Source organism: Lonchura striata, chromosome 32 (genome assembly GCF_050655825.1).
Source record: "Lonchura striata isolate lonStrDom1 chromosome 32, ASM5065582v1, whole genome shotgun sequence".
Taxonomy (NCBI): domain Eukaryota; kingdom Metazoa; phylum Chordata; class Aves; order Passeriformes; family Estrildidae; genus Lonchura; species Lonchura striata.
This window is the reverse complement of record NC_140734.1, coordinates 4,801,691-4,829,223: the sequence shown is the minus strand read 5'-3', so window position 1 is coordinate 4,829,223 and position 27,533 is coordinate 4,801,691. Positions and strand designations below refer to the sequence as shown.

At 52.2% G+C, this 27,533-nt stretch overlaps 1 protein-coding gene across 1 annotated transcript in view; it reads left to right on the top strand.

Moving 5' to 3' along the window:
- Positions 1 to 1,533: 1,533 nt before the first annotated feature.
- Positions 1,534 to 27,533, top strand: part of LOC144247823 (serine/threonine-protein kinase pim-1-like) — a 56,947-nt gene continuing 30,947 nt past the window's right edge. The window contains 6 exon segments of the mRNA XM_085564073.1: positions 1,534 to 1,748; positions 9,713 to 10,142; positions 10,312 to 10,362; positions 10,567 to 10,933; positions 11,607 to 11,786; positions 12,044 to 12,193. Of these exon segments, the coding sequence (XP_085420199.1) occupies positions 1,534 to 1,748; positions 9,713 to 10,142; positions 10,312 to 10,362; positions 10,567 to 10,933; positions 11,607 to 11,786; positions 12,044 to 12,193 (1,393 nt within the window).

Sequence of the window (27,533 nt, the reverse complement as noted above, 5' to 3'; positions counted from 1 at the left end):
CAATAAAAAGCTTATCACCTACTGAGTCCCAGAATTCTTTGGTAAAGGCGGCTGACCGTTCAGCATGAGGGAAGTGGGGCAGGACCCATTCCAGGAGATTTTTTAACTCTTTCTTAGGCAAAGTACTGTCATGACTACGTAAAAGATGGTTAAATTGCTTATAGAGATCTCTATCTGGAGCAGAGTGGGATTGTCCCATATTTTAGACCTGTGTAGCTCACCTCGAGTTCGCAAAAGAGAGACCCTCTCCTCAGGGGTCTGCACAGGCCCCCTCAGAGCTCCGGACATCTCTCCGGACGGCTTTTCCATGCTTGGGACATTCAGACCTCCGCCCTCGGGGCTTCCAGCGCAGGCAGTGCTAGGCAGTGCTCTGTGCGCTCTCTTAACGTGGCCACGTGCCACCAGCTCACAGCTCGGGTTTGCTGCAGCTCCGCAGCAGTTCCTTGCTCGGGCAGTTCCAAGAGCTCCAAAAGCTGGCTACTCATGGGCTATGGTGCTCGAGGGTAAATTGCCTCAGCAAATCTTTAAAGAGATAAGGCTTCTATGTTGCTTAGCAACGACAGAATGTGCTCAGAGCGAAGAGGAGGCTATCACAGGTAATTACCATGCATGGAGGTGTCGAGATGCGTGGATTCCTTTTCCTTCCAGGTTGGACGCCAGTTGTGAGAAGAGTAATGTCCTGCACAGTGGGGGTGTAGGGAGGCAGAGATCTCTGATGCTTGCTCTTGGGGAGAGAGGTTTATTGGGGATCCAGGAATGCCCGAGCCTCGTGCTCTGTGGCGTAGCACGTGGCCGGGCTTAGGAGGACGGGGGAGGGGAGAGACAAAAGGAGAAGGGTTCAGGAAAGGGGAAGCCCCAGGAGGGGAAAAGGGGAGAAAGTCCAAGAGAGGGAGGAAGTCCAAGAGCGGAGGAGAAAGTCCAAGAGAACACATGGCCCCTCGGAGCCTCCTTATCAGGGGCTCCTAGGTGGGATGGGACAAGGCATGGGCCAATGGGGTTACAGACTCTGATGTTTTAGGGGCAGGTACAGAGGTGCAGGATGAGCCACAATCTTTTGGGGGGTGGGATGGAACAGTCCATTTCACTCCAGGATGACAAGGACAGAAGTGACATTCAGCTAGCTAAGAAAACAATCATATCTATCTATCCTATGCAACAATGTAGGAAAGAAATTAGGGAAGCTGAAGCTCAGTTTGAACTTAAAATGGCAACTTCAGTAAAGGCTAATAAAAATTGTTTTTATTAATATATTAATGGTAAAAGGAAGGGTAAGGTCAACCTTTGTTCTTTATTAGATGTGGAAGGGAATTTAATAACTGCAGATGGAGAGAAGGAAGAGGTGCTTAATGCCATCTTTGCCTCAGTCTTTAGTGAGAAGACGATTTGCCTTCAGGACAATTGTCCTCCTGGGCTGGTAGATGGTGTCAGGGAGCAGAGTGGGCCACTGTTATCCAGGGGGAGGCAATCAGAGAACTGCTGAGCTGCTTGGATGTTCATAAATCCATGGGACCAGATGGGATCCACTCCAGGGCGATGAGGGAGCTGTCAGATGAGCTTGCCAAGCTGCTCTCCATCATTTTCCAGCAGTTCTGGCTCACTGGGGAGGTTCCAGATGACTGGAAGCTGCCCAATGTGATGCCCATTCACAGCAAGGGTGGGAAGGAGGATCCTGGTAATTACAGGCCAGACAGCCTGACCTCAGTATCCAGTAAGGTCATGGAGCAGTTAACACTGAGTGTCACCACACGGCACTTACAGGATGGCCAGGGTGTCAGACCCAGGCAGCAGGGGTTTAGGAGGGGTAGGTCGTGTTTGACCAACCTGGTCTCCTTTCATGACCAGGTGACCCTCCTGGTGGATGTGGGACAGGCTGTAGATGTGTCTATTTGGACTCCAGCAAGGCCTTTGGCACTGCCTCCCACAGCACACTCCTGGAAAAGCTGCAGCCCACGGCTGGGACAGGAGCACTCTGTGCTGGGCTCAGAACTGGCTGCATGGCCGGCCCAGAGAGTGGTGGTGAGCGGTGCTGCATCCAGCTGGGGACAGTCACCAGTGGTGTCCCTCAGGGCTCTGTGCTGGGCCAGCTCTGTTCAATGTTTTTATTGACCACATGGATGAGGGGATTGAGCCTTTCATTAGTAAATCTGCAGATGACACTAAGCTGGGAGCGTGTGTCCATCTGTTGGAAGGTGGGAGGGCTCTGCAGGGAGGCCTGGAAGGGTTGGAGGGATGGGCAGAGTCCAATAAGATGAAGCTTATTAAATCCAAGTGCCCATCCCTGCATTTTGACCACAAACACCCCCTGCAACATTACAGGCTGGGGATGGTGTGGCTGGTCAGTGCCCAGGCAGAAAGGGACCTGGGGCACTGGTCTAAAGCCGGTTGAACATGAGCCAGCAGTGTGCCCTGGTGGCCCAGAAGGCCAATGGCTCCTGGCCTGGATCAGGAATGGTGTGGCCAGCAGGAGCAGAGCAGTGATTCTTCCCCTGTACTTGCCCTGGTTGGGCAGCACCTCAAGTGCTGTGTCCAGTTCTGGGCCACCCAGTTTGGGAAGGTCATGGAGGACCTGGAGCATGTCCAGAGAAGGGCAGCAAGGCTGGTGAGGTGCTTGGAACACAAGTCCTGTGAGGAACAACTGAGGGAGCTGGGGTTGTTTAGCCCAGAGAAGAGGAGGCTCAGAGGTGACCTTACCACTCTCTACACTCCCTGAAAGGTGGTTGCAGTCAGGTGGGGGTTGGTCTCTTTCTCCTCACAGCAGCTGACAGAACCAGAGGACACAGTCTTATGCTGCACCAAGGGAAATTTAGATTGGATATTAGGAAAAATGTTTTTTATGGAAAGGGTGATAAAGTACTGGAATTGTCTGTCCAGGGAGGTGGTGGAGTCAGCATCCTTGGATATGTTTAAAAAAAGACTGGATGTGGCACTCAGTGCCATGGTTCAGCTGAAGTGGTGTTAGGGCATGGATTGGACTTGATGACCTTAAAGGTCTCTTCCAACCCAGTAATTCTGTGTTTCTGTGATTATGTGACATCACAGAGCAGGCTGTGACATCACAGGATGCCTGTATGACATCACAGAGCAAGCTGTGAGGTCATAGTGTGCTGTGACATTATAGGGTGGCTGTGTTACATCACTGAAGGTGTTGTGACATCACAGGATGGGTCTGTGAGGCCACAGAGGTGCTGTGTGACATGATAAGTGGGTTTTGCCATCACAGAGCAGGCTGTGACATCACAGAGGAGGTTGGACATCACAGAAGAGGTTCTGATGTCACAAAGCTGTCTATGACATTTCAGGCTGGCTGTGTGTCATCACAGAATGGGCTGTGAGGCTACATAGAAGACTCTGCCATCATAGATAAGGGCTCTGTGACATCACAGAGCAGCTGTGTGATGTCACAGAGAAGGCTGAGACAATAGAGAGTGGGTTGTGCCATCACAGAGCTGACTGTGAAATCACAGAGCAGGCTGTGACATTAAAGGGAGACTGTGACATCACAGGCTGGGCTGTGACGCCACAGGGCAGATTTTGTGACATCACAGAGCAGATTGGGACCTCAAAGAGTAGGCTGTGACATCACAGAGCAGCTGTATGAAATCCCAGGTGGCCTGTTACATCTCAGAGTGGGCTGTGTGACATCACTGGGGCTGTGTGACATCGCAGGGCCTGTGTGACATCCCAGGGGTCCTGTGACATTACAGGGGCTGTGTGACATCACAGGAGCTGTGTAACATCGCAGGGGCTTTGTGACATCCCAGGGGCTGTGTGACATCACTGGGGCTCTCTGACATCACAGGGGCTGTGTGATTTCACTGAGGAGGTCACTCTGCCCCAGTTTCCCCCAGAGAAGTCCAACACTGCTCATGCACAGGGGGGTCCCCTGTACCCCCGGGTCCCCCCGCCCCCCTCGCCACAGCCTCCCCCAGAGGATGTTCCACGAGATCGACCCCAGAGCCCGACACAGGGACGAGGGCTGGGGCTGTGGGGGGTGGGACGGGGGGACAGGGACCCCCTGGCAGTGTCCCTGTGTCCCACAGGGCCAGAGCCTGGGCCAGGGCTCCTTCACCCTGTTACCAACGAGGGCTTGAGAGCGCTGAAAAGTCCACGGCAAGGGAGCAGCAAAAACCAGATTTAATATTAAGCGACAGCACCACAGAGTTCCTTGGCAAGAGTCACTCTGCTCCTGACTGAACACTTCACACTTAAGGCACCCCTAGGAAACAAATCAACCACAAATCCAAACAAAATCCAGGCAATCAAACTGAAATGATCAGAGAACTGTCCCTTTATGTGGCACAGGGACACATAGAACAGTGAGGGCAAGGATAAAAGGAATATGGGCCAAAAGCTGAACAGAGCTCAAATTTAACAGGACTTAACTTATACCTTAACCTTAACTTCTACCTTCAACTTCAAAATTTAGCAAAAGAACAGATATTAACAGTATTTAACATAACTTATAACCTACGACTTTTCAATTTAACAGAGGAATATTGTTTAACAGTATTTAGCTCAGCTTATAACTTATAGCAAAAAACAACTCTTAGCAGCATTTAACTTAGCTTAGGCTGCATCACTTGACCTCACTTACAGGCCTGACAGGCTCAGCTATCCAGGGCACTCAGAGCCCTCAGAGAGCAGCATTTCTGCCACATTCCCCAGCACAGGCACTCCTGTGTGCACACAGACACAGAGAGTCAGTGCAAGGCACCTGTGAGAAATTCCCCTGAGGGTGGGGAAATGCTCCTTGAGGATGCTTTGGCATCTCCCCAGCAGGGAAGGGTTGAGCCTGGAGGAGTGGGGGGATCGGCCCAGGCTCCCTTGTTGTTTGGGATCCCCGAATTCAGCAAACGGGAGAGTTCCCGGCTCGGAGAGGCCCCACTCAGAGGGAGTCGCTGGCCCAGGAGAGCTCCAAGGGCTCCTTTTGGAGCGCTGTTTGTAGGGCCCCAAGAGAGGGGCTGCAGTCCCAGCCATGTTTCATCCTGGCCGCACTTGGCATCAGCAGCTTTCTTTGGCAGGGTGAGAACAGGGATGTTGTGCCACTGAGGGGACACAAACAATTCCCAGGGCTGCTCCTAAAGTAACCAGGAGCTGGCTGGGCAGCAGCAGTGCCTGGAGCAGACAGTGTTTGTGATGAGCTCCAGAGGAGCTGAGCCCAGGGGCTGCTGGCCAAGACCGAGGCCCAGTGAGCATTTCTCAGCTGGCAGGGCAGCCTGAGAAGGGGAGGAGTGAATGCACCAGCACAGGAATCATGGAAACAAGGAGCCATTGTGACACTGTGGGGCCTGTGAGACCAAGGGGCCATTGTGACACTGTGGGGCCTGTGACACCAAGGGGCCATTGTGACACTGTGGGGCACCATGGAACCACGGACACCATTGTGACACTTGGGGGACAGATTGGATCATGGAGACCATTGGGATACTATGATGCCCAATGGAATCAGCAAAGCATTGTGACACTGTGAGGCCTCATGGAACCAGTGAGACCATTGTGACCCTGGGGTCCCCACAGAACCAAGAGGACCATTGTGACACTGTGGGGCCTCGTGTCATCAGTGGTCCATTGTGACACTGTGGAGCCAAAGGAGACCATTGTGACACTGCAAACCCCCATGGTCCAAAGGTCCATTGTGACATTGTGGGCCTCATGGATCAGAGGACTCACGTGTCATTGTGGGGCCTGGGGAACCATGGAGACCATTGGGACACTCCATGGCCTCATGGAATCTTTGGAACCATTGTGAAACTAGGAGGTCTCATGGAACCCAGGGGCTATTGTAACACTGTGGGGCCCCATGCAACCAAAGGAACACAGAACAGGTCTGGCTGGTTTGGCCTCCGTGGACTGCCTGACTGGTCCAGCTGACCTTGGCATGTTAAAGGTCTCTTCTCCTCTGCTACTGGGGCTCACTGGGACAGGAAACACTGGGGCTCCCTGCTTTCCTTTCAGTGGAAAAGAACTCTCCTTCTCCTCCAAGTGCCCATGGCCAGAACTGGGATTTTACGTCCAAGTGTCCTTTTATCCAGGGATTGTTCCCATAGGAATATTGCCAGGACAAGTCTGGTTGGAAGTGGTTTCATGAGGGTCACCTCTCATCTGTGCCCAAAACACTGGGGAAGGCTCCATGCTTTCCTTCCTATGGGAAAGAATTGTCCTGTTGTGTGTTTTTCTTTAGTTTGATATTTGTTCTGTGTATGTTCAACCCCCAACCCCTAATCTCCTCCCTTGCCCAGTTTTCAATCTTCCCAAGCTCTTCCCTACCCCCCTCCTCTCCAAGTTGTCAATCCTCCCTTTCCCTGCCCCTTTCCCCAGAACATTCCCTGTCACTCCTCCTAGCCTCCTCCCCTGCTTCCAGAGCATTCCCTGTCTATTTAGTGAGGCTCAACACCCTTTTGGTTACTTTGTGTTACTCCTCTCCCCTGTTTCCCCTGATAGGTTTGTGCTCTGTTAGTTCCTCCTTAGACTCTTCCCCAGGCGTACCCTCACTGGTTGCTGTTCCTATACCCCGCCTCTTGAGTTCTGGTATAAAACCTTTGTTCGCCCTCCCCAGAGGGTCTAGGGGCTCACTGAATGAAACCATCCTGTTCACCCCCAAGTCCCGTGTTGCCTCCCCACACCAAGTGGGACTGCAGAGCTTCACAGGGGGAGCAGCCGCCCGTTCTCTTCCCTCTCACTGTCCAGCACTCCACTGCTCGGGGTATCGCGGCAAGAGAGGCTGCCCGCATTACAACCTTCTCCTGCTTCTCCAGGTGCCCATGGCCAAAATTGGGATTCTGTCTCCAAAGTTCCCTATATCCAGAGGCTGCCTGCAGACAATCTGCCATTCCTGACAAGTCTGGCTGACCTTGGCTTTGTGAGGCTCTCATCCGCCTTCCAAACACTGGGGCTCTGTGCTTTCCTTCCTATGGAACAGAATTCTTATCCAGGTGCCTATGTCCAGAATTGGGATTACACCTCCAACATTGCCTGGTGTGAAAGACTGGAGGAGATTGTTGGCTGGAAACATTCTGTGTGTGGGGGAGGAAGGGGCAGGTCCAGCCCTGCCCGGCCCTGGAACCCCAATCCCCCCAGAGCCTCTATCCCAGCCCAGCAGTGTCTGCCAGTCCCTGGCACAGCACAGGCAATGCTCCACAGCCACCTCTGGAGCTCCCAGCCCAGCTCCTGAGTGACCAAATGACCCCAAGTCCTCCCTGGGGCTGGGGCAGCAGAACTCAGAGGCACCAGCGGCTCCAGCTGGGAAATGGAGTGTGGGATGGGGCTGTGAAAGCCCTGCCTGGGCTGTGCCAAGCAGGACACACAAGCCCTGACCCTCATCCCCCAAGCAACTCTCTCAAGGAGACATTTAAAAGGAATTGCAATTATTTGTGTACTCTGAGTTAGATTCACTGGAGAAATAGTGCCCCAGAGCTCATTAACATTCAGAATACTTGAACAAGCCAAGTCTCTGGGAATAATTTAAGTTTTCAAATCTTTTGTGATTAATTAGGCAGGCTATAATAGTGTATTCAAAGTGAATGCTTTATTTTTACAAAGACACAGAAAAAATTTGTTAGGTCCTGTTTCATTTTTTTACTCCACATAAAAGAATATGTGCAATCTCCACTTGACACTGAATCCAAGTAGCTCCTCATGCAGTTGGAATAGATATGAAAATCAAGACCCTTGATGGCTGACAATCCATCAGACTCTGTCCCTACCCCCACCCCACCATTTCCCCCATCCAAGCCCTGACCCTCAGAGCAGCCTTGTGCAAATCTGAGCTCCCTCCAGCCCAGGCTGCACCTGCAGGTTTCAGCTCCTTGGCTCCAACCCCCACCTGCTTTCCTTGGAGTAAGAGCTGCCTGAGACACAGAGGGATGTTCATTTCTTGTCAGCCAACAAAGCCAAGGGAAGGCAAAGCTCCATCAAATCCAGAAGTCGTTCCTCTGCTGGCTATTAAATCCACTTGGCACAGTAGCCAGTCTCAGAGCAATGGAAAACACTTTCTGTGCCCAGCACAGATCCCAAGGTCCCCCCAAACCCTCCCTGCCCCGATTCTGCCCAAATTTGCTCTTTGCACACACGAGTCACGTGCTGAAGTCAGGAGCTTCCTCCATGCCCAGAGGGAGGAAAAGAGAGAAAGTGGATGAAGAGCTCTCCTGTGCAGAGCCAAGGTCCAAGTGCCCCTGCAGTGGGAGCCACAACTCATCAGGTTTGTGTCCTTTGGGCTCAGGGATGGTGACACTCAGAGGCACAGAAAGGTTTCTTGCCAACAAACAGGAGTTGAACATTTGAACAATTTAATCACCATCACAGACTTTCCTTTTTCTTGGAACTGTTTAAACCTGCTCTGGACTGAAAACCCAGAAAAACACCAGCAGCTCACACCTGTGGCCCACCGAGGTCTGGGACCCTGCATTCCAGTGCCAGAGAGACTGAGAAGAGACCGAGTGATCCAACTACAACCCACAAAAAGGACTTTCTGAATTGCCATCTCTTCAGAACTCTGAGGGGGTTTATTTCATATTATTCATGCTTGTGAACACTTTACTTGTTAAATAAACTGATTTTTTCCACTTTTCTCCAGGGAAGTCTTCTCCTGAAACACTAGGGCGAGGGGCTGCTTGAACTTGATTTGTAGACGGACTCCTTTTGAAGGTTTCCTCACAAAATTTGCCCTAAACCAGGACAGTCACAATTGTGCCACTTCACCAGTGGCACAACTCCCCAGCCCCCCAGGAAAAGAAAGGACATGTAAAGTTCTCTAAACATTTGGCCTGCTTTGCTGCAAAAGTCGTGCTGCATACACAGTGCAGTGTGGAAAGCCAAGAGAAGCTGCAGCAGGTGGCAAATCTTGGGACCTTATTCTCCATGAGAGGTTCCTGACAAGAGCAGACAGAAGATTCCTGGAGAAGTGGAACAGCTTTGCAGAAGTGCAATGAAAATGAAAGAAAGTATCTAAGATGTTTTCCTCTTTATTTCTATGCTCCCCTTTTCCATGTTGCACGACTTCTCCATGCCATGAATTCCAAATGGATCTCACCTCTAAGATGGGTCACTTAGCAAGTTATAAACACTGTAAAATACCATGAGCTACACGCAGTTTTCCTTCCCCTGTTTTTACTGGAAAGCAACGCTGGAGACATAAGTGCAGTGCTTGGGTCACGTACGAATCCTACAGCAAGTAATGTGTCCCAAGGGTGTTTGAGCCTCAGCAAGGACAATGCACGGCAGCGACACAGCAGAGGGGATTCCTCTGCCAGTGTGCAGGAGTCAGGACTCTGGATCTGGGCTCCACACTGCAAAGTTCCCGTGTCTGGACAGACGAAGGGGCTGTCCCCGGGGCGCGCGGGGCTCGGCCGTGGGGCTCGTGGGGCGAGCGGGGAACGGACACGCGGACAAACGGCCTCGGTGCTTCAGTTGCAGAGGCAGCAGCGGCGGCGGCGGCAGCAGCGGCGGCAGCAGCGGCAGCAGCAAAAGCAGTTTTTCTCTTCTTTCTCGTTCTCTCCTCCCTCCCCCGCTGTCGGACACCTTCCCCTCGGTGTCCTTCCCCGGTGTCCCTCTCCTCTCCCCGCCTCCTTCTCCCCATGCCGGGCCGGGCCATGCCCCCGGCCCGGCCCCGGCCCCGGGCGGGGCTGCCCCGTCCCCGGCCCCGCCCGCCCCGCCGCGGTCTCGCCTCCGCCCGGCTCTGGCCGTGCTGGCGGTGGCGCTGCCGGGCGGGCATCAGTGCCTGGGGCTGGGCCGGCATCGCCGCCCTTTGGCTCCGCCTGGCCCGAGCCCGGCCCCGGCCCCGCCGCAGGGTCCGGCCCCGGCGCCGGCGCCTCCCGGGCCCCGCGGAGGACACACGCGGCACGGCCGCTCCCGCCGCCCCCGCTGCGGCTTCCCCGGCCCGAGCTCCGCCGCTCGGCAGCGCGGCCGCCGGCCCCGAGCCTCCCGTGTCCCGTTGCCGAGACCGAAGGCCTGGGGATGGCCGGCCCGAGGCGCTCGGGGGGCGCTCGGGGGCCGCTCCTGGCCCCGGGCCGAGCGCTGACAGCCGCGTCCCGCCCGCAGGGAAGGCGCAGGAGGCCCTGCAGGAGCGGTACCGAGTGGGTTCGCTGCTGGGGCGCGGCGGCTTCGGCAGAGTGTTCGCAGCCACGCGGCTCTCGGACGGCGCCCCGGTGAGCGGCGGGGCCGGCGGCGGGCATGGAGGAGGAGGAGGAGGAGGAGGAGGAGGATAGGGAAGGAAGAGAAGGAGGAGGAAGGAGGAGGCGGAGGAGAAGGAGGCAGGAGGATGGGGCTCGGCAGGGCGGGCGGCGAGCTCAGCCCGCTGCTGCCTTTGGCTTGCAGGTGGCCATCAAAAGGGTGCCACGGAACCGCGTCCGGCGCTGGGGCGAGCTGGTGAGTGAGCGGGGCCAGCGGGAACAGCCGGGCCGTGCCGGGCGGGGATGAGGCGAGGCCCGGCATGGGGGAAGCCACCAGGACGCCTCGATGGGGAGCGGGCGTGGGGCCAGCGCAGGGCGCAGAGCATCCCGGGCTGGCTGAGGGGTTCCCCTGCCCTGGCACGACATCAGTCCCACTGGTGGCACCGTGGTCCTCCCGCAGCCCGATGGCACCAGCGCACCCCTGGAGATCGTCCTGCTGGACAAGGTGTCCACCGGCTTCCCTGCTGTGATCCAGCTGCTGGAGTGGTTTGAGCTCCCCAACAGCATCGTGATGGTGCTGGAGCGGCCGGAGCGGTCTCAGGACCTCCTGCATTTCATTCGGGCACGGAGGTTCCTGTGTGAAGAGGTGGCACGGGAGCTGTTCCGCCAGGTGCTGGAGGCCGTGCGGCACTGCACCAGCCGCGGGGTCCTGCACCGTGATATAAAACCAGAGAACATCCTGGTTGACCTGGCCACTGGCCAGGCAAAATTGATCGACTTTGGCTGTGGCACCTACCTGCAGGACACAGCCTACACTGACTTTGCAGGTGAGCCCGGGCAGGGGTGTGCTCTCGGTCCCACCATCTCATGGCCCAACATCTCACAGGCCAAGCTGGGTGTAGCAGCGAGGATTCTCCCTTTTGCTGCCAGTCAGGGTACTGAGTCTTTACCAGAGCTGCTTTTGAGTGGGGCTGGGTGGGGAGGCATCTTCCAGCCCTGCTGGCAGCCTTTGCCCACCACTCTGCCTGGGGCTGGGGTTGGAGCAGCAGCAGCCAGCCTGACAAAAGCACCCATGGGTGGGGGTAGCAGAGGAGGGGGCCAGGACCAGTGCACCAGCCAGTTTGGTGTGCAGGCGAGAGGAAGGGCTTGGACTGCTCTACTCACCTTGTTTTCATAATATTTTATGAAAACATAAAATATTGGCTTCATAATATTTTTGGGGCACTGCAGGCAGGGAGGATAAGGACCTGTTTTTTCCCCCAGCCGTGACTGGGTTTTTGCTTTACATGTCATGGTCAGGCCTTGCTGGGGCTTCTGCTGCCCTCTTCCAACACCAGTGGCTTCTTGTCCAGCCCTGAGTTTGTACACAATCCCAGGTGCTGGCGAGAGTGCAGCAGTCGCCCCGTGTGTCACTGGGGCAGCCCCTGCATGCCCAGGGATGCTGGGCCAGGCTCTGGAAGCAGCAGCATCCCCCTGATGAACTCCATCTCTATTCCACAGGAACACTGTCATACAGCCCCCCGGAATGGACCCGCTTGGGCTGGTACCATGGCGAGGCAGCAACGATCTGGTCCCTGGGCATCCTGCTGCACCAGATGGTCTGCGGGCAGCACCCTTTCAGGAGGGGCCAGAAGATCAGCTGGGACCATCAGCTCTCGCTGCCACAGCGGCTCTCTCCAGGTGGATCCTCATCTCTGGCCACGGGGGAATACCAGTGCTGGGAGACAGCAGCGGGCTTGTGAGCATCTCGCTCTGGCAGCTGCTGAGGAGGTGGCACATGTCCTGCTCTCCTGCTCTCCTCCACGATAGGGAATTAATAGGAATGTTTAGTCCCAGCTGGGAGCACAAAAGCAGCATGGCCTGGGCATGGGAAGAGTGGGGCAAAGCAGACAGGAGCCTTCTCTATCTGACCGGTGGTTTCTGGTTTCTCTGCCCAGAGTGCCAAGATCTTATCAGGTGGTGTTTATCCATGCACTTCTTGGACAGACCTTCCTTAGAAGACCTGTTCTGTGAACCATGGATACAGGATATTCACCTGCTGTAGAAGAAGGGAGAGAGCCTCATGCACACTTTGCTGCAGGGCCCTGGTAAGTTACAGCTCCACACATGCTCTGGCAATCAGAAGCAAGGAAACCCAGATTTTTTCCCTGCCTGTATCAATGCAGTGGGGTTGTTGGGTGGGAACACGCAGCCCTTGTGCTGGAGCTGAGCTGCTCTGCCCAGCACTGGTGGCTGCCATCCAAGGTGGTTTTGCTTGTCCCAGTTGCCTGACAGCTGAAGCCCTGGGCAGAGCCCTGACAGCCTGGTCTGACCCCCAGGGAAGGAGAAGGAGCCCCTGGAGAAGCTGTACCAGGTGGGGCTGCTGGAGACAGCGAGGACGACATCAAGGATGACAACCTCTTCCTCAACTTGGCTACTGGCAGCTGAAGATTATGAACTTTTGGCACCTTCTCCAAAGCCAGGCTCCACAGCGGATTTGCAGATGAGTCTACAGCCTGGGAAATGCTCCCAGATTTGGGCATTGCTCAGACTGGCTGGGAACAAAAGGTTCCCCCTGTGCTGGGGCAGATGCAACTTCAGTCGGCTGCCCAGCTGCTTTTTGGCAGGGCTGGGGGCATGGGTTGGGGTGGATACAAAATGGGAGTTGGCTCCTGGCCCTGCTAACAGCCCCCACCACCCAGCATGGCCTGGGCTGAGGCTGGGGCTGGGGCAGCCAGCCCGACACAAACAAACCCCCATGGTGGGAGCAGAGGTGGGACTCCAGAACCTGTGCAGGGGCTGCTGTGCTTTGCAGGCAGGGAATGGCTTGGGCTGCTCCACTGCCCTTGTTTGCTTTGTGATCACTGTTATTTTGGGGGGTAGCTCAGGAGGGAAGAGAGAAAGTGTGGGCTTCTCTCCCCCATGGGTGGGATTTTGCCTAGCATGTGGGGGTTGGGCCTTCCTCAGACCCCTGACAGAGATAAGAGTTGTTTTCTTGTTTCCCCATGTCTCTAATCACTTTTCAACATTTTGTTGTTTGTTTCTTTCGAGGAAGCGTTCTATGTAAGGTCCAGTAAGGATTGGGAAACGATTGGGAGCAGCTGCAGCGTGGATGGGCCGTGCCCTTGGAGAAGGCTGAGGACATCATTTGGGACCAGCGTTTCTCCCAGCGGAGGATGGCGTGAGGTGAGTCCTGGCCTGCTTGGCATGGTGGGATCAGAGCTTTTGGGAGATGGCAACAAGCACAAGGAGGCTCCTGCTCTGGGCAGCTGCTGAAGGCTGGATGTGCTGTGGCTGGCTGCAGGCTGGGAATGTCCTGCCCTCCTGCTCTGCTCCCAAAGGCAGCAGTGATGGGCAGCTCTGGGCACAGCTCTGGGCACAGCCAGCATGGCCTGGGCTCTGTGGGCAGCTGGGACAAGGGGACAGGAGCCTTCAGCTGACGGGTGGTTTCTGGTTTCTCTCCTTGCAGCCGGGCTCTGCGGGTGCTGAGGCTGCTCTGGGCTCTGCCAGGGCTCTGCTGGGCTCTGCCCTGGGCACAGCTGGGCTGGCTCTGCCCTCACATTGCTCTGACAGCTTTGCATCAGACGAGCCCATTTGAGCACAGTGCCTGAGCTTTCTGCTTTGGCAGGTGAGTGAGACTCTCCTGCAGGCCAGGAGATTGCAGCTGGGGTCACACATTCAATTGGCAAGGACCCAGACTCTCCACCGTCCCAGCTGAACCCCTGAATCTCTGCAGGAATGCCTGGATCTCCACTATTCATTCTTCATTGCTTTTTGGCTGGAATTGTGCAGTTGCACTTTCTTCCTCCTCTAGAAGTGCCATGAGTGGCCAAAGCTGGAAAGTGAGCCGTGTTCCTGAGGCAGTGCAGTCTGGAGCTGATGGATGGAGAGTTGCCCTTCCCACTTCCAAACCAGAGCAAAAAGCCGTAAGTGGGATTTTTCATCCATTAGAAACCCCTGACAGTTTCAGAGGGAATGTGCAGCTCATTCACAGAGTGAGAAGGAAGGTCATCTTCTAAAGGATTTGGGGTTTGACAGAGTTTAGATTTCCAGTCCTGCCTGGAGCTGGAAGGGCCCCAATCAATTTCCTATTTCTTTGACCACAATTTAAAATAACAATGTTGGAAACAAGCCCCAAAAACTTTAAAAAAGGCTGCTGAAGTCAGTAAGATGGATCCATGCCATCAGCACATTCACAATGTAAATAACTGAGTTCTCTTTTTAAAAAGATCATTTACCTCTTAATGCAAAGTTACAGAAGTTGTTTCACTAACACTTGGATTTTATTTTTATCTTTTACAATTCATCTAATTGGATTTGTTTTCTTTTTCCTTTTTTTTTTTTTTCCTCTAAATAGAGGTTCTGGCCCTCTTGCAGCCAAAAGGGAAAGGGCCCCACCAAGCCTTGTTACCCACAGACAACATGGTAAAACTGAACGCTAAAGGACCTTGTGGGCATTATTCTGGAATTAAAAAGGTGCCAGCTCCATGGACAACAGAATTATTGTTCCTAACTTGAATGAGATTGAGCAAAAAGAATGAAGAATTGTGTCACTAAAGTACTACTGATGTCTGTAATTTGTACCTTGATAGTCAGCCAGAACCTTTGTTTGCCAAAACACCTCCAGAGTTTCTCCAAGGGATCAGTCATCAAAAATGTTTTGAAAATGTAAAGACCAAGGTAGCCAAAGCACTCAGTGTCACTAATTGCTGGGTATGTTCTCAGCTGAAGCTGGGAGGAATGGGGTTCCCTCGGAGGGCTCACCCTGTGGGGTGGCCAGAACTCTGTCAATGGGCTCTGCCTCGTAACGGAGTCAGTGAAGGGACAGTTACAGAAAACTCTGCTGTGGGACACAGGAATACAATGATCAGTGAGACAGGATTCACTCAGATTTCCCGTCAGGAGAAACCCAACCCTGTTATAGTTCTAGAGGCTACAGTGTCAGAAGATTTCTGTGCTTTACCATCGCTGCCAATGTCAGTAGAACTTGGGGTGCTGCAGCTGGTCAGTGTCAGTGTCACACCACTCCCAGCTGCAGGGCCACCATTTAGGCTCCTTCAGCAACAAGCACATGGAAGACTTAGGGCCCAGAGAACATTTTCCACCCAAAGAGTGCCTTGGGTTTCAGAAAGCAAAAGATTCTGGTTCACCCTACGCCCCATTTGCGCTGCTCTGTCCCGTGGAGCTGACATGAATGAGCTGAATGGATTATTAGAATAGGTAGCAAATGATGCTGTTAAAATGTCCAATAGCACATCCTATGAGCTCCAACAAACACAAATGTGGACTCCAGAGAACCGCATGGCCTCGGATTATCTTCTTGCTGGCCAAGGAGGAACCTGGGCTATCAGGGGACGGGGATGTTGCACTGCTAGCAGTGATGGGTTTGAAGGCCAACAGTGAGGAATCACCTTGACAGAAAGAGCAGTAGAAGAGTGGCAGAAAGAAGAAAATTTTTCTTGGTGGGATTGGCTTCATGGCTGCCAAATTAGAGGCTGCTGTGAAATGCATTCGTGGCAGGGCCTGTCATCATTGCAGTGTGTGCACTTGGTGAGTTGCTGGGACACTTTGTGCTGGGAAGTGGAGTATTGAGACCTTCCTTAAAAGAGACAGTATCAAGAAAAGAGAGGCATTTGGTAAATAAGAGAGAAGAGCAACAATTTAAGCATGTTTTAAAAGGAACGTGAATAGTTCTGAGTAATGAACTTAAACTGCACTTAATTGTAGAACAAGAGGAGATGCCTTTATGCCTAATACCTAAATCTAAGCTGTGTTACTGAAAGAATTGTTACGAAGGTTGTAGTTGATTGTAGGTCTCAGGACCAATCAAAGTACCAAGGCCTGAACAGGTTGTGATTAAAGCCTGAACAGGCCCTGAGGCTAAGCTCACCTCTAGCTGAACCTTCCAAGCAAATGTTGTATTTGTATCCACTCATTAACGAAGCATGATTAACAACATAATCAATGTATGTGTTCCTTGATAAAACATGGATTTATCTTTCTGTATTTAGAAACAGACAAGGCCACATCTGGCCTTGTTTGGGGGTGAAGGATCAAAGTCAACTCCCTTGGTTCCTCCTTCAGCCCTGGCCAGGCTTTGGGAGAAAGCAGTCAGGAGAATGAAAGCAGATGTTCTCACACTAGCAGTGATGCCAGCTTGTTTGTTAAACAGTGTAAAACCTGGGTCCTCTCCCAGCTTTGGGGTTGGAGCTTCATTGGCTGCAGAGGTGGAGGCACCTGCAGGAATTCCCAGTGTCTGGGAGTGGCTCTCCAGACCTTGGCTTCCCCCAGCTGATGTGTGGCTGTGGATGATGCTAAAACCTGAGGCTAACTGGTGATGGATCTTTCCTTAATCACTCCAGGCAATCTCTGGTAACAATGACTGGATGCATTGCTGAGCTTTTTTGTAATGCTTTGCTAATGATGATGTGCTTTGCTGAGCTTATCCTTTTGTAATTCTTTGCAGCTGTGCATGATATAAATGACACAATTCCTTCACTTGGTGTCTGTGTCTTTGGTGCTGACCCTGCCCACTGGTGAAACAGGGCCCCCTCCAGCCTAAGTGTTACCTGGGAAGAGAAAAGCCATCACTCCAAATGTCCCCCCTTCCTCCTTGTTCCCCCCACTTTATACCCTGAGCGTGATGCCCTATGGTCTGGGGTATCCCCGGGGTCAGTGGGGGCCACCTGTCCTGGCTGTGTCCCCTCCCAAGCTCTCCCGCAGCCCCAGCCCCTCTCCAGCATGGCCAGAGGAGGGGCAGGCCAGGCTTTGGCTCAGTGGGAGCTGAGCAAGAACAAAAGCATCTCTGTGTGCCCAGCCCTGTGCTCAGCACCCGGCCCAGCAGCGTCTCAGTGCCAGGGTCTGTGCCATCAGCCCCTGCCAGGGGTTTCCATGGCACCTGCCAGGCCAGGTGACCCAGGTGTGGTGTCCCAGTGAGGGCTGCCATGCAAACAGTGCCCAGCACTGCCCCTTTCTGTCTGCCTGACCCGGCCTTGGCCCTGGCCCTGGTGTTTGCTGCTGGTTCCGCGGCGCCTGACCGGCCCGCGCGGCACAGGGCAGGCGGCCACGGCACAAACCCACAGCAAGGGCTCCCCTCTGGCTCTGGGCAGTGACAGCAGCCCTGAGCAATGGGCTGGCGCAGCGGGGTCGGTGCAGTGTCCATGGCAGCAGTCCCTTGCAATGGCCAGTGCAGGTTGGGATGATGATCCACCCTCACAGCCGGCCCAGGGCAGGTGTGCGGTGCCCTTCCCCACAGCCTGTCTGCACAGAAGCACTTCCAGGGCTCTCTGCATTTCCCTTCCCTCACTCCTGAGTCACTCACACACCTCCCAAAGACCCACTGGGAGCTTTGAGCTGCAAGGAGTGCAAAGCTGGTCTGTCCTTCAGGAGTTGCTCTCATTCTGCCCTGAGCCAACTCTGGATTTGTGTTCATTGCAGAACTTCCTGTGTGTCTACAGCATTCCTTGCAGGGCTCTGCCTTGCAGAGGGGGAACCTCCTTGAGGTGCCTAGGACTTGGCACACACTTGAGGAGTGTGTCTGTTTTAAATAGGGAAGCTTAGGAGTTTTAGATTGCTTCAAAAAATAAAAGAAGAAAACCCCTCTTTGCCTGAGCGCAGCCATTTCTCCAAGCACAGCAGGTCCCAGGTGACTGAGCAGAGACAGGATGGGCTTGGGCTATGTGGAGCAAGGCTGTCCACACTGCCTCAGACCTCAAGGCACAGCTTCTCTGCCTAGGCCAGACATCCTCAGGAGAGTCCCTGGGCCAATATCAGTCGCTGAATGCTGCAGCCACCTCTGCTCTAAATAGAACAATCATAAAATATACTCTTCAAAGAGGAATGTGGATTCATTGGAAGCTCTTGCAAATAGTTTTCCATCAGTATTGTAGGAAAACTTCCTAATGGACTGCACTAGAGCAGAGGGAGATCAGGGCAGAGCCATGGTTTGTCAGGACTTGCTTGATCCCAGTGAGCCCCGTGGTGCATTTAGAGCTGAGCCCTGGAAGCTCAGGGCCTGAGAGGAGATTGCACCAACCTAACCAGGAGTCAAAGTCCGAGGGAAAACCCAAAGTGTCTCAAAGCATGAATGGGTCCCCTGAGGTGCATACACAACACAGACCCCTCATGGACTCGTTGGAGGAGAGAATTGGAGGCCGGATGGCACAAACCTCTCAGAGACTCAGTGTGGGAAGGAAAAAGGGAAGTACCTTAAAAGAACTGCACTACCTTGAAGCATTAATGATCCCCATTGAGTGTTGTTACTGACAAAGAATCTCCAGGGACTAATTCCAGCAGATAATTGGAGGCCATGGTTGCACAAAGCTCTCAGGGACTCCAAGGCAAAGCCCAAGTCCTTTGAAGAAGCTGCAGTCCCTGGGAGCATGAAGGAGGGCCCAGGGCCATTGCTGCCCAAGGCTGCCAGGCCAGGAGTGCAGGGAGGCAAAGGCTCTGTGTGGGCAGCTCAGCTGCTGAGCAGAGCCTGGGCTGGCTGGAGGCAGCAGAAAGGCCAAGGCCTGAGCCCCAGCCCAGGGAAGGCAGATCCTGTCCCTGCCCGCTTGCTCAGGGCTCTGCCGGGAGCACTGGCACATGGAGGGGTGCTGAGGGCAGGACAAGGGATGGCAGTGCCCAGCCTGGCTGGGGCTGTGCCAGGAGGCCCCAGTGCCTCAGGACAAGGTGTCTCCTCCTCACAGCCCTTGGTGGCAAGACGCTGCTGGGCCCCAGGGCACCAAGGCTTGGCTTCTCCTGGCCACTGCCAGCCTTGCCAGGGCCCTTGGCCATGTCCAGCACAGCTTGTCCTGCGCTGTCCCACAGCTCTGCTGTGTCCCTGCAGGCTGCACACTCCCATCTCGCTGCCCCCGGGCCCTGCCCTGCCATATCCAGCCCTGCCCTGCCCCTGCCATGCCCAGGCCATGTCTGCAGTCCCCCCAGACCATGGGTGGGGGTGGGCAAGTGTTCCCGAGGGCACAGGGAGGGGACAGCTGGGCTGGACTGACCCAAGGGATCTCCCATTCCATGCAGTGTCATGGTCAGCAATAAACTGAGGGAAAGGAAGGGGACAGGGCTGGCAGGGAGGGCTGTGGATGTTTTCTACCAAGACATTTCTCATACAAAACACAAAGTACACGTTCTTGATCCTTTCCTGCCAGGAGGTGGCTGGACATTGTCTGCTGATGGGAATCAGCAATAGGGGATTGATTTCATTTGTTGTTTCTTTGCTTCCACCTGTGGCCTTTTCCTTTTGAGGCCCTTGCTGAGGAGGGTGTAGAAGCCCAGAAGATCAGGACCTGGTTTGCGTATCCCAAACATCAAAAACTGGATGGCTGTGGGACCAACCAAGGATTGGTAAGGACAGCCAAGTCTTCTTGGCAATAACACACTGTGAGGAAGAACAGGCTGTGGCTGCAGAAGGGGCCATGCAGATAAAGGCAGAACTTTTCCAGGACAAACATCCTTGCTCTGGCTCCTGGGCATATGCAGGACATGGCCCAAGTGCAGGAATGAGAAGTGGGCATGGACTGTGGGGGGATCAACATCACCAAGACCCCCAAAGCCTCTGAGCCATTTCCAGAAAGGTTCAGCAGAACAAACTGCATGTGATAAGTCATTTGCACCGAAAGTGAGACACTTATTGCCAGGGCAGGGAAAAGTGATCAGTGAAGAGGTCCTCCCACCAAGCCCAGGCACATTTGTGCCCCAGCACCCTGGACATCCCATTGGCTGGATCAATCCTGGAACCAGGACTGGGGATCTCCTCTCTCTCTAATTTCCTTTCTCTCTGCCCCTCTGGTTCACATCTCTGTGTCTCTCCTGTCTGTGTCTCTCTTCCCTTTCACCTTTCCTCTTGTGCCTTTATACAGAACCTACTGACATGCCCTTTTATAGCTCAGGGACTGACATCCCAGTTTCTATGCCAAATGCATAATGAATTAATAAAACTTTATAGGCCTTTGTGGACTCTCTGAGCTTTTTAATTTCTTTCAGCCACGAGCATCTACAAAACTTGTGTGTCTCCTTTGCCTTAAGTTTGGGAGATCACAGAGAGAGAGGGAGAAAGAGGCTTGCTGGGCCCCTGATGGCCGCACACATTTAACCCGCCAGTGTTGTTCTGCTCAGCTTTTCTCTAGCAGGCAGCATTAACCAGATGCAGCTGCGCAAGGGTTTCCAGCAATTTGGCATCATCCACAAAGGACTTGGAAGTGCATTTTGTCCCATGGCACAGGGAATATATGAATATTCCATTGTAGTCAAGGGCTGGTCACTGCGGGATGTCACCAGGGTGTGGCTGCCAGGAGGACTCTGTTCCATGGACAACATTTGACCCTCATTGTTCAGCCAAATTCCCACTCACCCCATGTTCCATTCCTTCAGCCCATCTCTCTCCAATCTGGCTTTGAGGAGACCCAGCAGACCTTGTCACAGACCCTGCTAAGGTCTGGGCAAACAACATCCCCTTCTTTTCCCTGCCACGTGGGTTCTGCAGTCCCTGCCTTGTGCTGCCAGTGCCTGGAATGGCTGCAGGAGGATTTGCCACATCCCCTTCCCTGCTGAGCCTGACCAGTCTGTGACTGTCCCCATCCCCTCCCTGCCCTGTTTGCAGACTGGTTCTATGTCTGCCCTTCCCAAGTGCCCAGGACCCTGTGGGATGGCTCTGGCCTTTCCAGGGGCTTTGAGAGAGGTCTCACAGTGACACTGCCCAGCCTTCTCAACATCCCTGACACCAAAGGCCTCTGCCACATCCCTCAGTTCCAGGTCAGTGCCCAGGGCATGGCACAGCCCTGTCCAGGTCCTCAGGGTGGTTCAGAAGGGAGGCAGCTGTGACTTCTCCCTGCAGACCCACCACTCTAATGTCCCTCTGTGCAGCCCGTGGCTGTCCTGAGCATTTCCCCTGGAGCCTCCCTGCCCTGGATGTTTCTCTCCATGCAGCCCTCAGCACATTGCAGGAAAGAATTTAGGTGGTTTCCCAGAGGATGATACTCTCTGAGTTGTGAGAAGCGACATTCACTTTTAAGGATTTTAAAGGCTTACTAAAAACTTTAAAAAAATACAGCAAAATACTGAATAAGGAAAAAGGACGGTGCAATGCTGGGAGTTGGCAACCCCGGCAGCCATGAGCTCATCTATAAATTGGCTGCTCTGATTTTTGTACCCCCGGGGGTTGCCTCAGGCAGCCCTGGCCCCTGCCAAGGTCTGTCAGATGACTCTTCTTTGCCGTTCATCCGTGGAGGTTTCTTTCTTGCCACTTGATGGGAGGTGAGGTGTTGTCATGCTGCACTTCCTAGTAACAAGCTTGCCCTTTTCTCAAATGTTTTATGCAAAGGCACAGGTACGCACCCTCCTTCCTCATGCCTGGACTACTGAGGCCCTCTCTTGGCAACTGTACGGGCTGGGGAAGATGGACTATGGGGAGAACAGAGGACATCTAAACAACAAATCACAACAACGCAACTATAAGTCAATAAACTTTCCTTAACATACATATAATATTAATCTCTGAATTGCGAGAGCCAACCATTGCATTAGGCATTTCTAACAGAGTGAAGTGGCCTCAAGGCACTGTTTGTGCCACTGGAATTGTGCCGCCCCCAAGTGCTGATGATGGTTGTCATAGTAAAAGGGTTTTAAAATCATGGGGATTTAGGGTTAAAAGGAAAATTAAGCTTTGTAGGCCATGAAAAAAAAAATACCCTAGGTACATGTAGGCCTTGTACCTTGCTAGAACTGCACCTGTGTAGCTAGTACATGATAAATGTTATACTTGTTAGATATGATGATTGTTTAGTAACTAAATATAAATACTGTTCAATCGTAAGAATAATCATGAGAAACTGTGGTCAGGGGCCTCAGAAAGATCATGAGAAACTCATGCTTGAATGAAGTCAATGTATACAATAGAACAATATAAGTTTAATAATTATATATGTAAGTTATATAACGATAGAATATAAAATATGTTCAGCTCAAAAGCAATGTTGGAGTCAGATTTGGGTCTGTACCCCTAATTCCCAGAGCTCTCAATAAAAGCACCTGCATATAATCATATCCCGTGATTATGTGTGCTCCTGAATGCTAACACTCTGTTCTATGGTCCTTATCAAATCCCTCTTTTTCTTGAGACAAACTTCCATATGGGAACTAGTTTCTTAATACCTATATTTCATTTTGCAGCATAAGAAATCTTTGCTTTCTAACATGTCTTCTTCTGCACTCTTGTTGGCTAAATGTTTCCCCAATTCCAGTTTGGTCTTATCCACTTGGTGTGCTCTGCAATGCCTGATGGCAACTTCCTCTTGTTTCTAGATACTTTCAAGTAAACCCAAGATTTGTTCTCTGTTTTTGATTGGAGCTTTGATATGTCAAAAGGTCTTTTTCTTTCCAGAAGTCCCATGTGCATGTACCACTCCAAAGGCGTATGCTGAATAATTTCAAATGTAAACTCATTTTCCTCTACTCGATTCCAAAGCTCAAGTGACTGAAATTAGTTCTACTTTCTGGTCTGAAACACCAGAGGGGAGTTCCCCCAAGTCGATTACATCGGGTTGTGGAGTCACTGTGTATCCAGATATTTGGATAGGAAGGTCAGGGGCTTGGTGCTCTGACAGACCAGCTGCTCCTGCTGCCTGCTCTGCCTTTGGCATCTGCTCTACTGAGGGTATGGCAGCTGCAGCAGGATTTCCTGTGGCAAGAGGTACCACTGCTGACATAGCCCTGGGACTCCAGGGGCCCGTGGCTGTGCCCTCCAGCACAGGGGTGTCACCCACAGCGGGGCACGGGGGGAAGGTGAAGGGCATTAGAAGGGAGAGAATCCAGCATCTAGGGACTGTGTGAGGGAAATAAAAATTTATTTCCTTTTCCTTGAATAAAGAATTGCAAGAGCCCTGCTAGAGCTGCTGGGGGATTGGCCTCTTGCTGAGGCCTCTCCTCTTTTTGGGACACCATGTCCCCCCGGGTAAGGGGCCCCTGTTCCAGCCAGGAGCAGAGGTGCTGTGCCTTCTGCCCCGGGCAGAGGGACCTGCTGCTGTCACCACCTCTGGCCACAGGTCCTCCTGATACTGGTCCTGCCCTGCAGGGATGGGCACAGGTGGGGAGTGGCAGTGAAACCCAGGGCAGGGGCTTTAACATGGACTGCTCTCAATGAGTTGTCGAGAAATTACAGTTTTCCTTTTTCTGCCAACCAAGGCTGTCAGTGTTTCTGTGTTTGTATTAATGAGAAGGGTTAGGGTTAGGTTGGAGTGTGGGTTTGTGGTTAAATGGAGAGTAAAGTGTTGTCTGCATTCAATTGATTTTAATTTTTTCTTTCATGGTATTCTGTCTGTGAAAAGTCTGAAAATCAAGGACATCTTTTTGGAATCTGCTATCTTTGCCCTTGATACTAGCCGAGTGACCCTTCAGAACTAATGGAAAGCATGAACTCTTTTGGCCATTTTTTAGAGGGAGAAAACACCAAACCAAAACCTGTTTTCTGAATCCTCTGGAAATTCTGACTTATCCAAGAAAACATGATTAGGAATGTATCAATTTTCTGTTTGTCATTCATTCAGACACCTGTGAAGCCAGATCAGTAATGCTCTCTTTAATGATTTAACACAGATGATTGCCATTAAATCACTTGAAATTATGGCCTCAATTTTAAATGATATTTTGAATATGATAATTTCCATTTCAGGGAGGAACAGAATGCATTTGCACAGTTCCGTTATGGGTGGATTTTTTTTCAATACACAGATTCTCACATTTCCCCTTCTTTAGCCTTAAGCATTAAAGTCAATCATCTGCTTTGGAAATGCAACTCAAATGTAACTCTTTCTACTATTTTGCTTAACTTATTTTTAGAGGCTGAAAACATTAAGTTGTAATTTGCTTTATAGAATTCTTTGTCACTGTGGGACTGGAAAAAATCACAGGAATTTCTCCCATCATAGATTTTAAAATATTTTAAAATGTTGTTCTAAACACTATTTATCAATATTTAATTTTTACTTTCTGTGTAACTTTATTAAATCTGTACTTTAAAACAAGCATTATCTGGTAGGCTTTCAGTTCAATTACAGCAGTTGCTTTTCAGCAGGGTAATTTTCCTGTAGGACTAGACAAGGAAAGTAACTTAGAAAATTGATTTTTCCACATTGTTGCAGTGTAGGAATGGTATTCCCCAGTTTTTTGGTCACCCTGATACAGCTCAGACCATGTGCCACTCACTGACTTCCCCACCACTTTTCCTGTGGCAGGAGGAGAGAAGAGCACAAGTAGGTAAAGATCAGAGGTTGAGCTAAGAACAATTTACTAGAAACAGCAGTGAAAAAAAACCCACAAATGGTAATAACAACACTAAAAGGAGAGTGTACAAGAGGTGAACGAGTCACACGTGATTGTTCACCATACAGAACTGGGCACACCCCACGATTTACGGCACACCGGCGGAGGAAGAACAAACCCCTTCCATTTCCCCCTGCCACGTGGCAGGTGATATCCAGTTACCCCAAGGTCCTGGCCGTGCTCCTCCTGGCTGCTGCAAAAATTACCCCTGTCCTGGCCGGATCCAGGACACGGGATCTGCCCTGCGGGTCCTGGCTCTTCCTCTGGGTGAGAGCCCCCCATGGCATCTGCCTGGCAAAAGGGACTTCAGGACAACCTATGACTTATGGACATTCCCCCTTCTGCCCCTGTCCCAGCTCCCTTTTTGCCTCCAGAAAACTTTGAACAGAAGTAGCACTTAGGTGCAGTTCTGCACATTCTGAACTGGCAGGAAGGTGACCCACATGTCACTCAAGGCACACGTGCAGCAAGGACAAAGAAAGTTTTTGATGGGCCTGGGTCTCAAGGTCTTGTGTTCCAGGAGTACCACCTGTTACTTTCAGATTCTGCTCAGGGATAACCAGTGACCTTCTTTTTGTTCTACATGAGACATAACCATGTGTGGCACATCAACTGTCACTTTTTTCCCTATTTATTTTCAACCATATCCTATCAATCAGGACCATGGTGGCTCCTGCTATGAGGTGCATTGGCCATTCCTGTAGTACATTGTTTGGTTGTCTTTTGAGAAATAGGCTCAAAATACCACAGGGATACTTCCCTTACTCCCATTCTTTGAGCTAAAGATGGAGTTATTGTACAAGGAAAAGGCACTCACATGTGAACAGTGCAAAGAGGTCAGTCAAATCTGGTTACTCCAGAGCAGGGGTTGTCATCAATAACCTTTAAAATATATAGAAAGGCTGCTGGACATTCTGGAGTCAAGTGTAACCCTTCCATGGATTCCTTCCATGATTCATACACAGGCTTTTCCAATAGTTCATAACTGGGGATCCATCATCAGCAGCATCCAGTCATTCCCAAAAAGGGACACAGATGTGGGCTCTGGTGTTTGACAAATTGCTTCCTCCTTTTCTTTCCCCAAACTTTCTTTCCCTTGTGAGTGGGGCAGCCAGGAGATCAGACATGGGTAGATATAGACATGGTCTTGAAAACAAACACAAGATGTCATTGAAAATGTGCTTTGGATGGTAATATTCAACACATTCTCAACTACATGCTCTTCTTCTCTCTCCCTGTAATGACTGGACAACACTTATTTTTGGTGCCAGCTGACTTAAATTAGGAATAATCTTGGGTAGGGGGAGAATGACAATAAAACCATCATAAACCGAGTATAAAATGTTTATCTACATGTGTCAGTAACTTCAATGGCCAGCTGCAGTCGGCACAATTATCAGCCTGTAATTGTGCTCAGGGCCAGCGTGGGCCTTTCCATGTCAGCTCCTCCTGCACAGCACATGGGGCCCTGGGCATGCTGCTGGCTTGTTTCCTTTTAGGAGACTGGGATGAGGAAAGGTCAGAGGGTTTTGTCAAAGAGGTGATATTTGAGTGACTGTGCATGTGCTGGAAGCCTCACAGACTGACTGGCCCATGACAGGATGGCCCAGTGCTGGGGGCCTGCACCTTGCTGCCCTGGTTAGGGGTGTTAAAGTGCTCCTTTGCCTCAGAGAGAGCCAAGTGCAGCACTTTTGTGCAGAAACACTTCATTAGCCCTGGTTTGCAAAGCTACTGCAGCAACTGGTGTGGCCAGAGCAGCCCTTTCTGCACTTGGAAATGAGCTGAGTCAGTCATGGGCTAAGGCAGGGCATTCCCCACGTGTGCACATTTGAACTCCCTGTGCCCCGACTGTGTCACGTTCCGCTCCTCAGTGACATCCCGCCCAGCCTGGAACATGGAACTCCCCGTTTCCAAGGACACGTGGCCATTGTCACCAGCACACAGCAGGACCGCTCAGACCCTTCGGCAGCTGCGGTGAGAGCGGAGGTGTCAGAGCGACAGCGAGTGTTGGTCCAGCTTAGCTGGTTCTAGCACACGTTGGTCAAGAGGCTGATCCACACACTGAGTGGAGGTAATTATTTACAGTTCTGTGCAGAAATGGGGGGCTCAGGGACAAATTGACAAAGCCAGCACCACAAGAAGTACAGTGTCTTTAGTATTTCTACATTTTAGCAAAGAAAGGAATTAGTGTTCATTGACTGCAAGTTCCCAAGTTCTCTTCATAATTAGTATTCTGTCTGCTGTTGGGTGATGATCCTTTCACTTCTCATGTTCGTTAGACTGCATGCTCAGTCTCTCCCTTCTTTTATGTCAATGGTTTCTTGAGCACATGGCCATGGTCTGCCCCTGCTGGATTGGCCTTTTATCTCACAGGAGGTGATTCAGCACAGTTTCTGCACTGGCTTTATCAGTTTGTTCCTTTCCTTGGGGGTTCTGCCAAATGTCCTTGTGACCCTAAATTCTGCATTCTTTGTGCCCACCATCAGTGGTACATCCTTCTTCCCAAGCCTTGCTAACCTCCCCGGTGTCTGAGGCAGCTGAAGCCTGTCAAGCCCTACACCTCAACCAGGCAATTCAGCCAAGAAGTAACCTGCCTTTCAAAGGCCTGGCCATCACTCCTTGGCTACTTCTTGTTGCATGGGAATAATCTCCCTTCTTGTTGATGAGCCTTGAAAGCCACAAAGGACAAACATCAAAGAACACATTTTCCTTACAAACATTTTGCATTTTGCAGATTCTCCAGCAGGACCAGTGGCTGTGTGGGAGCTGGAGCAGCCGAGGCAGAGCAGGATGGCAGAGCTGTGGGCCTGGGCACGATCCAGAGCGTTCCCCAGGGCCCCGGTCTGCACTGCGTCCCGCAGGGCCCCCGACAGCACTGCCGTGCCCGTCAGGGTGACCCAGAGGTGCCAGGACCAAGAGGTGAGGGGCAGGTGTCGGGCTCTGCGGGCTGCCAGCGGGTGGGGGCTTGGCCATGGTGTTGGTGTCAGTGCTCTCGACCCCGCGGGACCTGTTGGGCAGGGCTGGGGCCCCACTGGTGCTCCAAGGGCCCCTTTGAGGCAGCTGCCGGGGGAAGCCACTCACAGGGATGACACGGAAGAGGTGCCAGCGGAAGGGGGAAGTTCTCTGATGGATGTG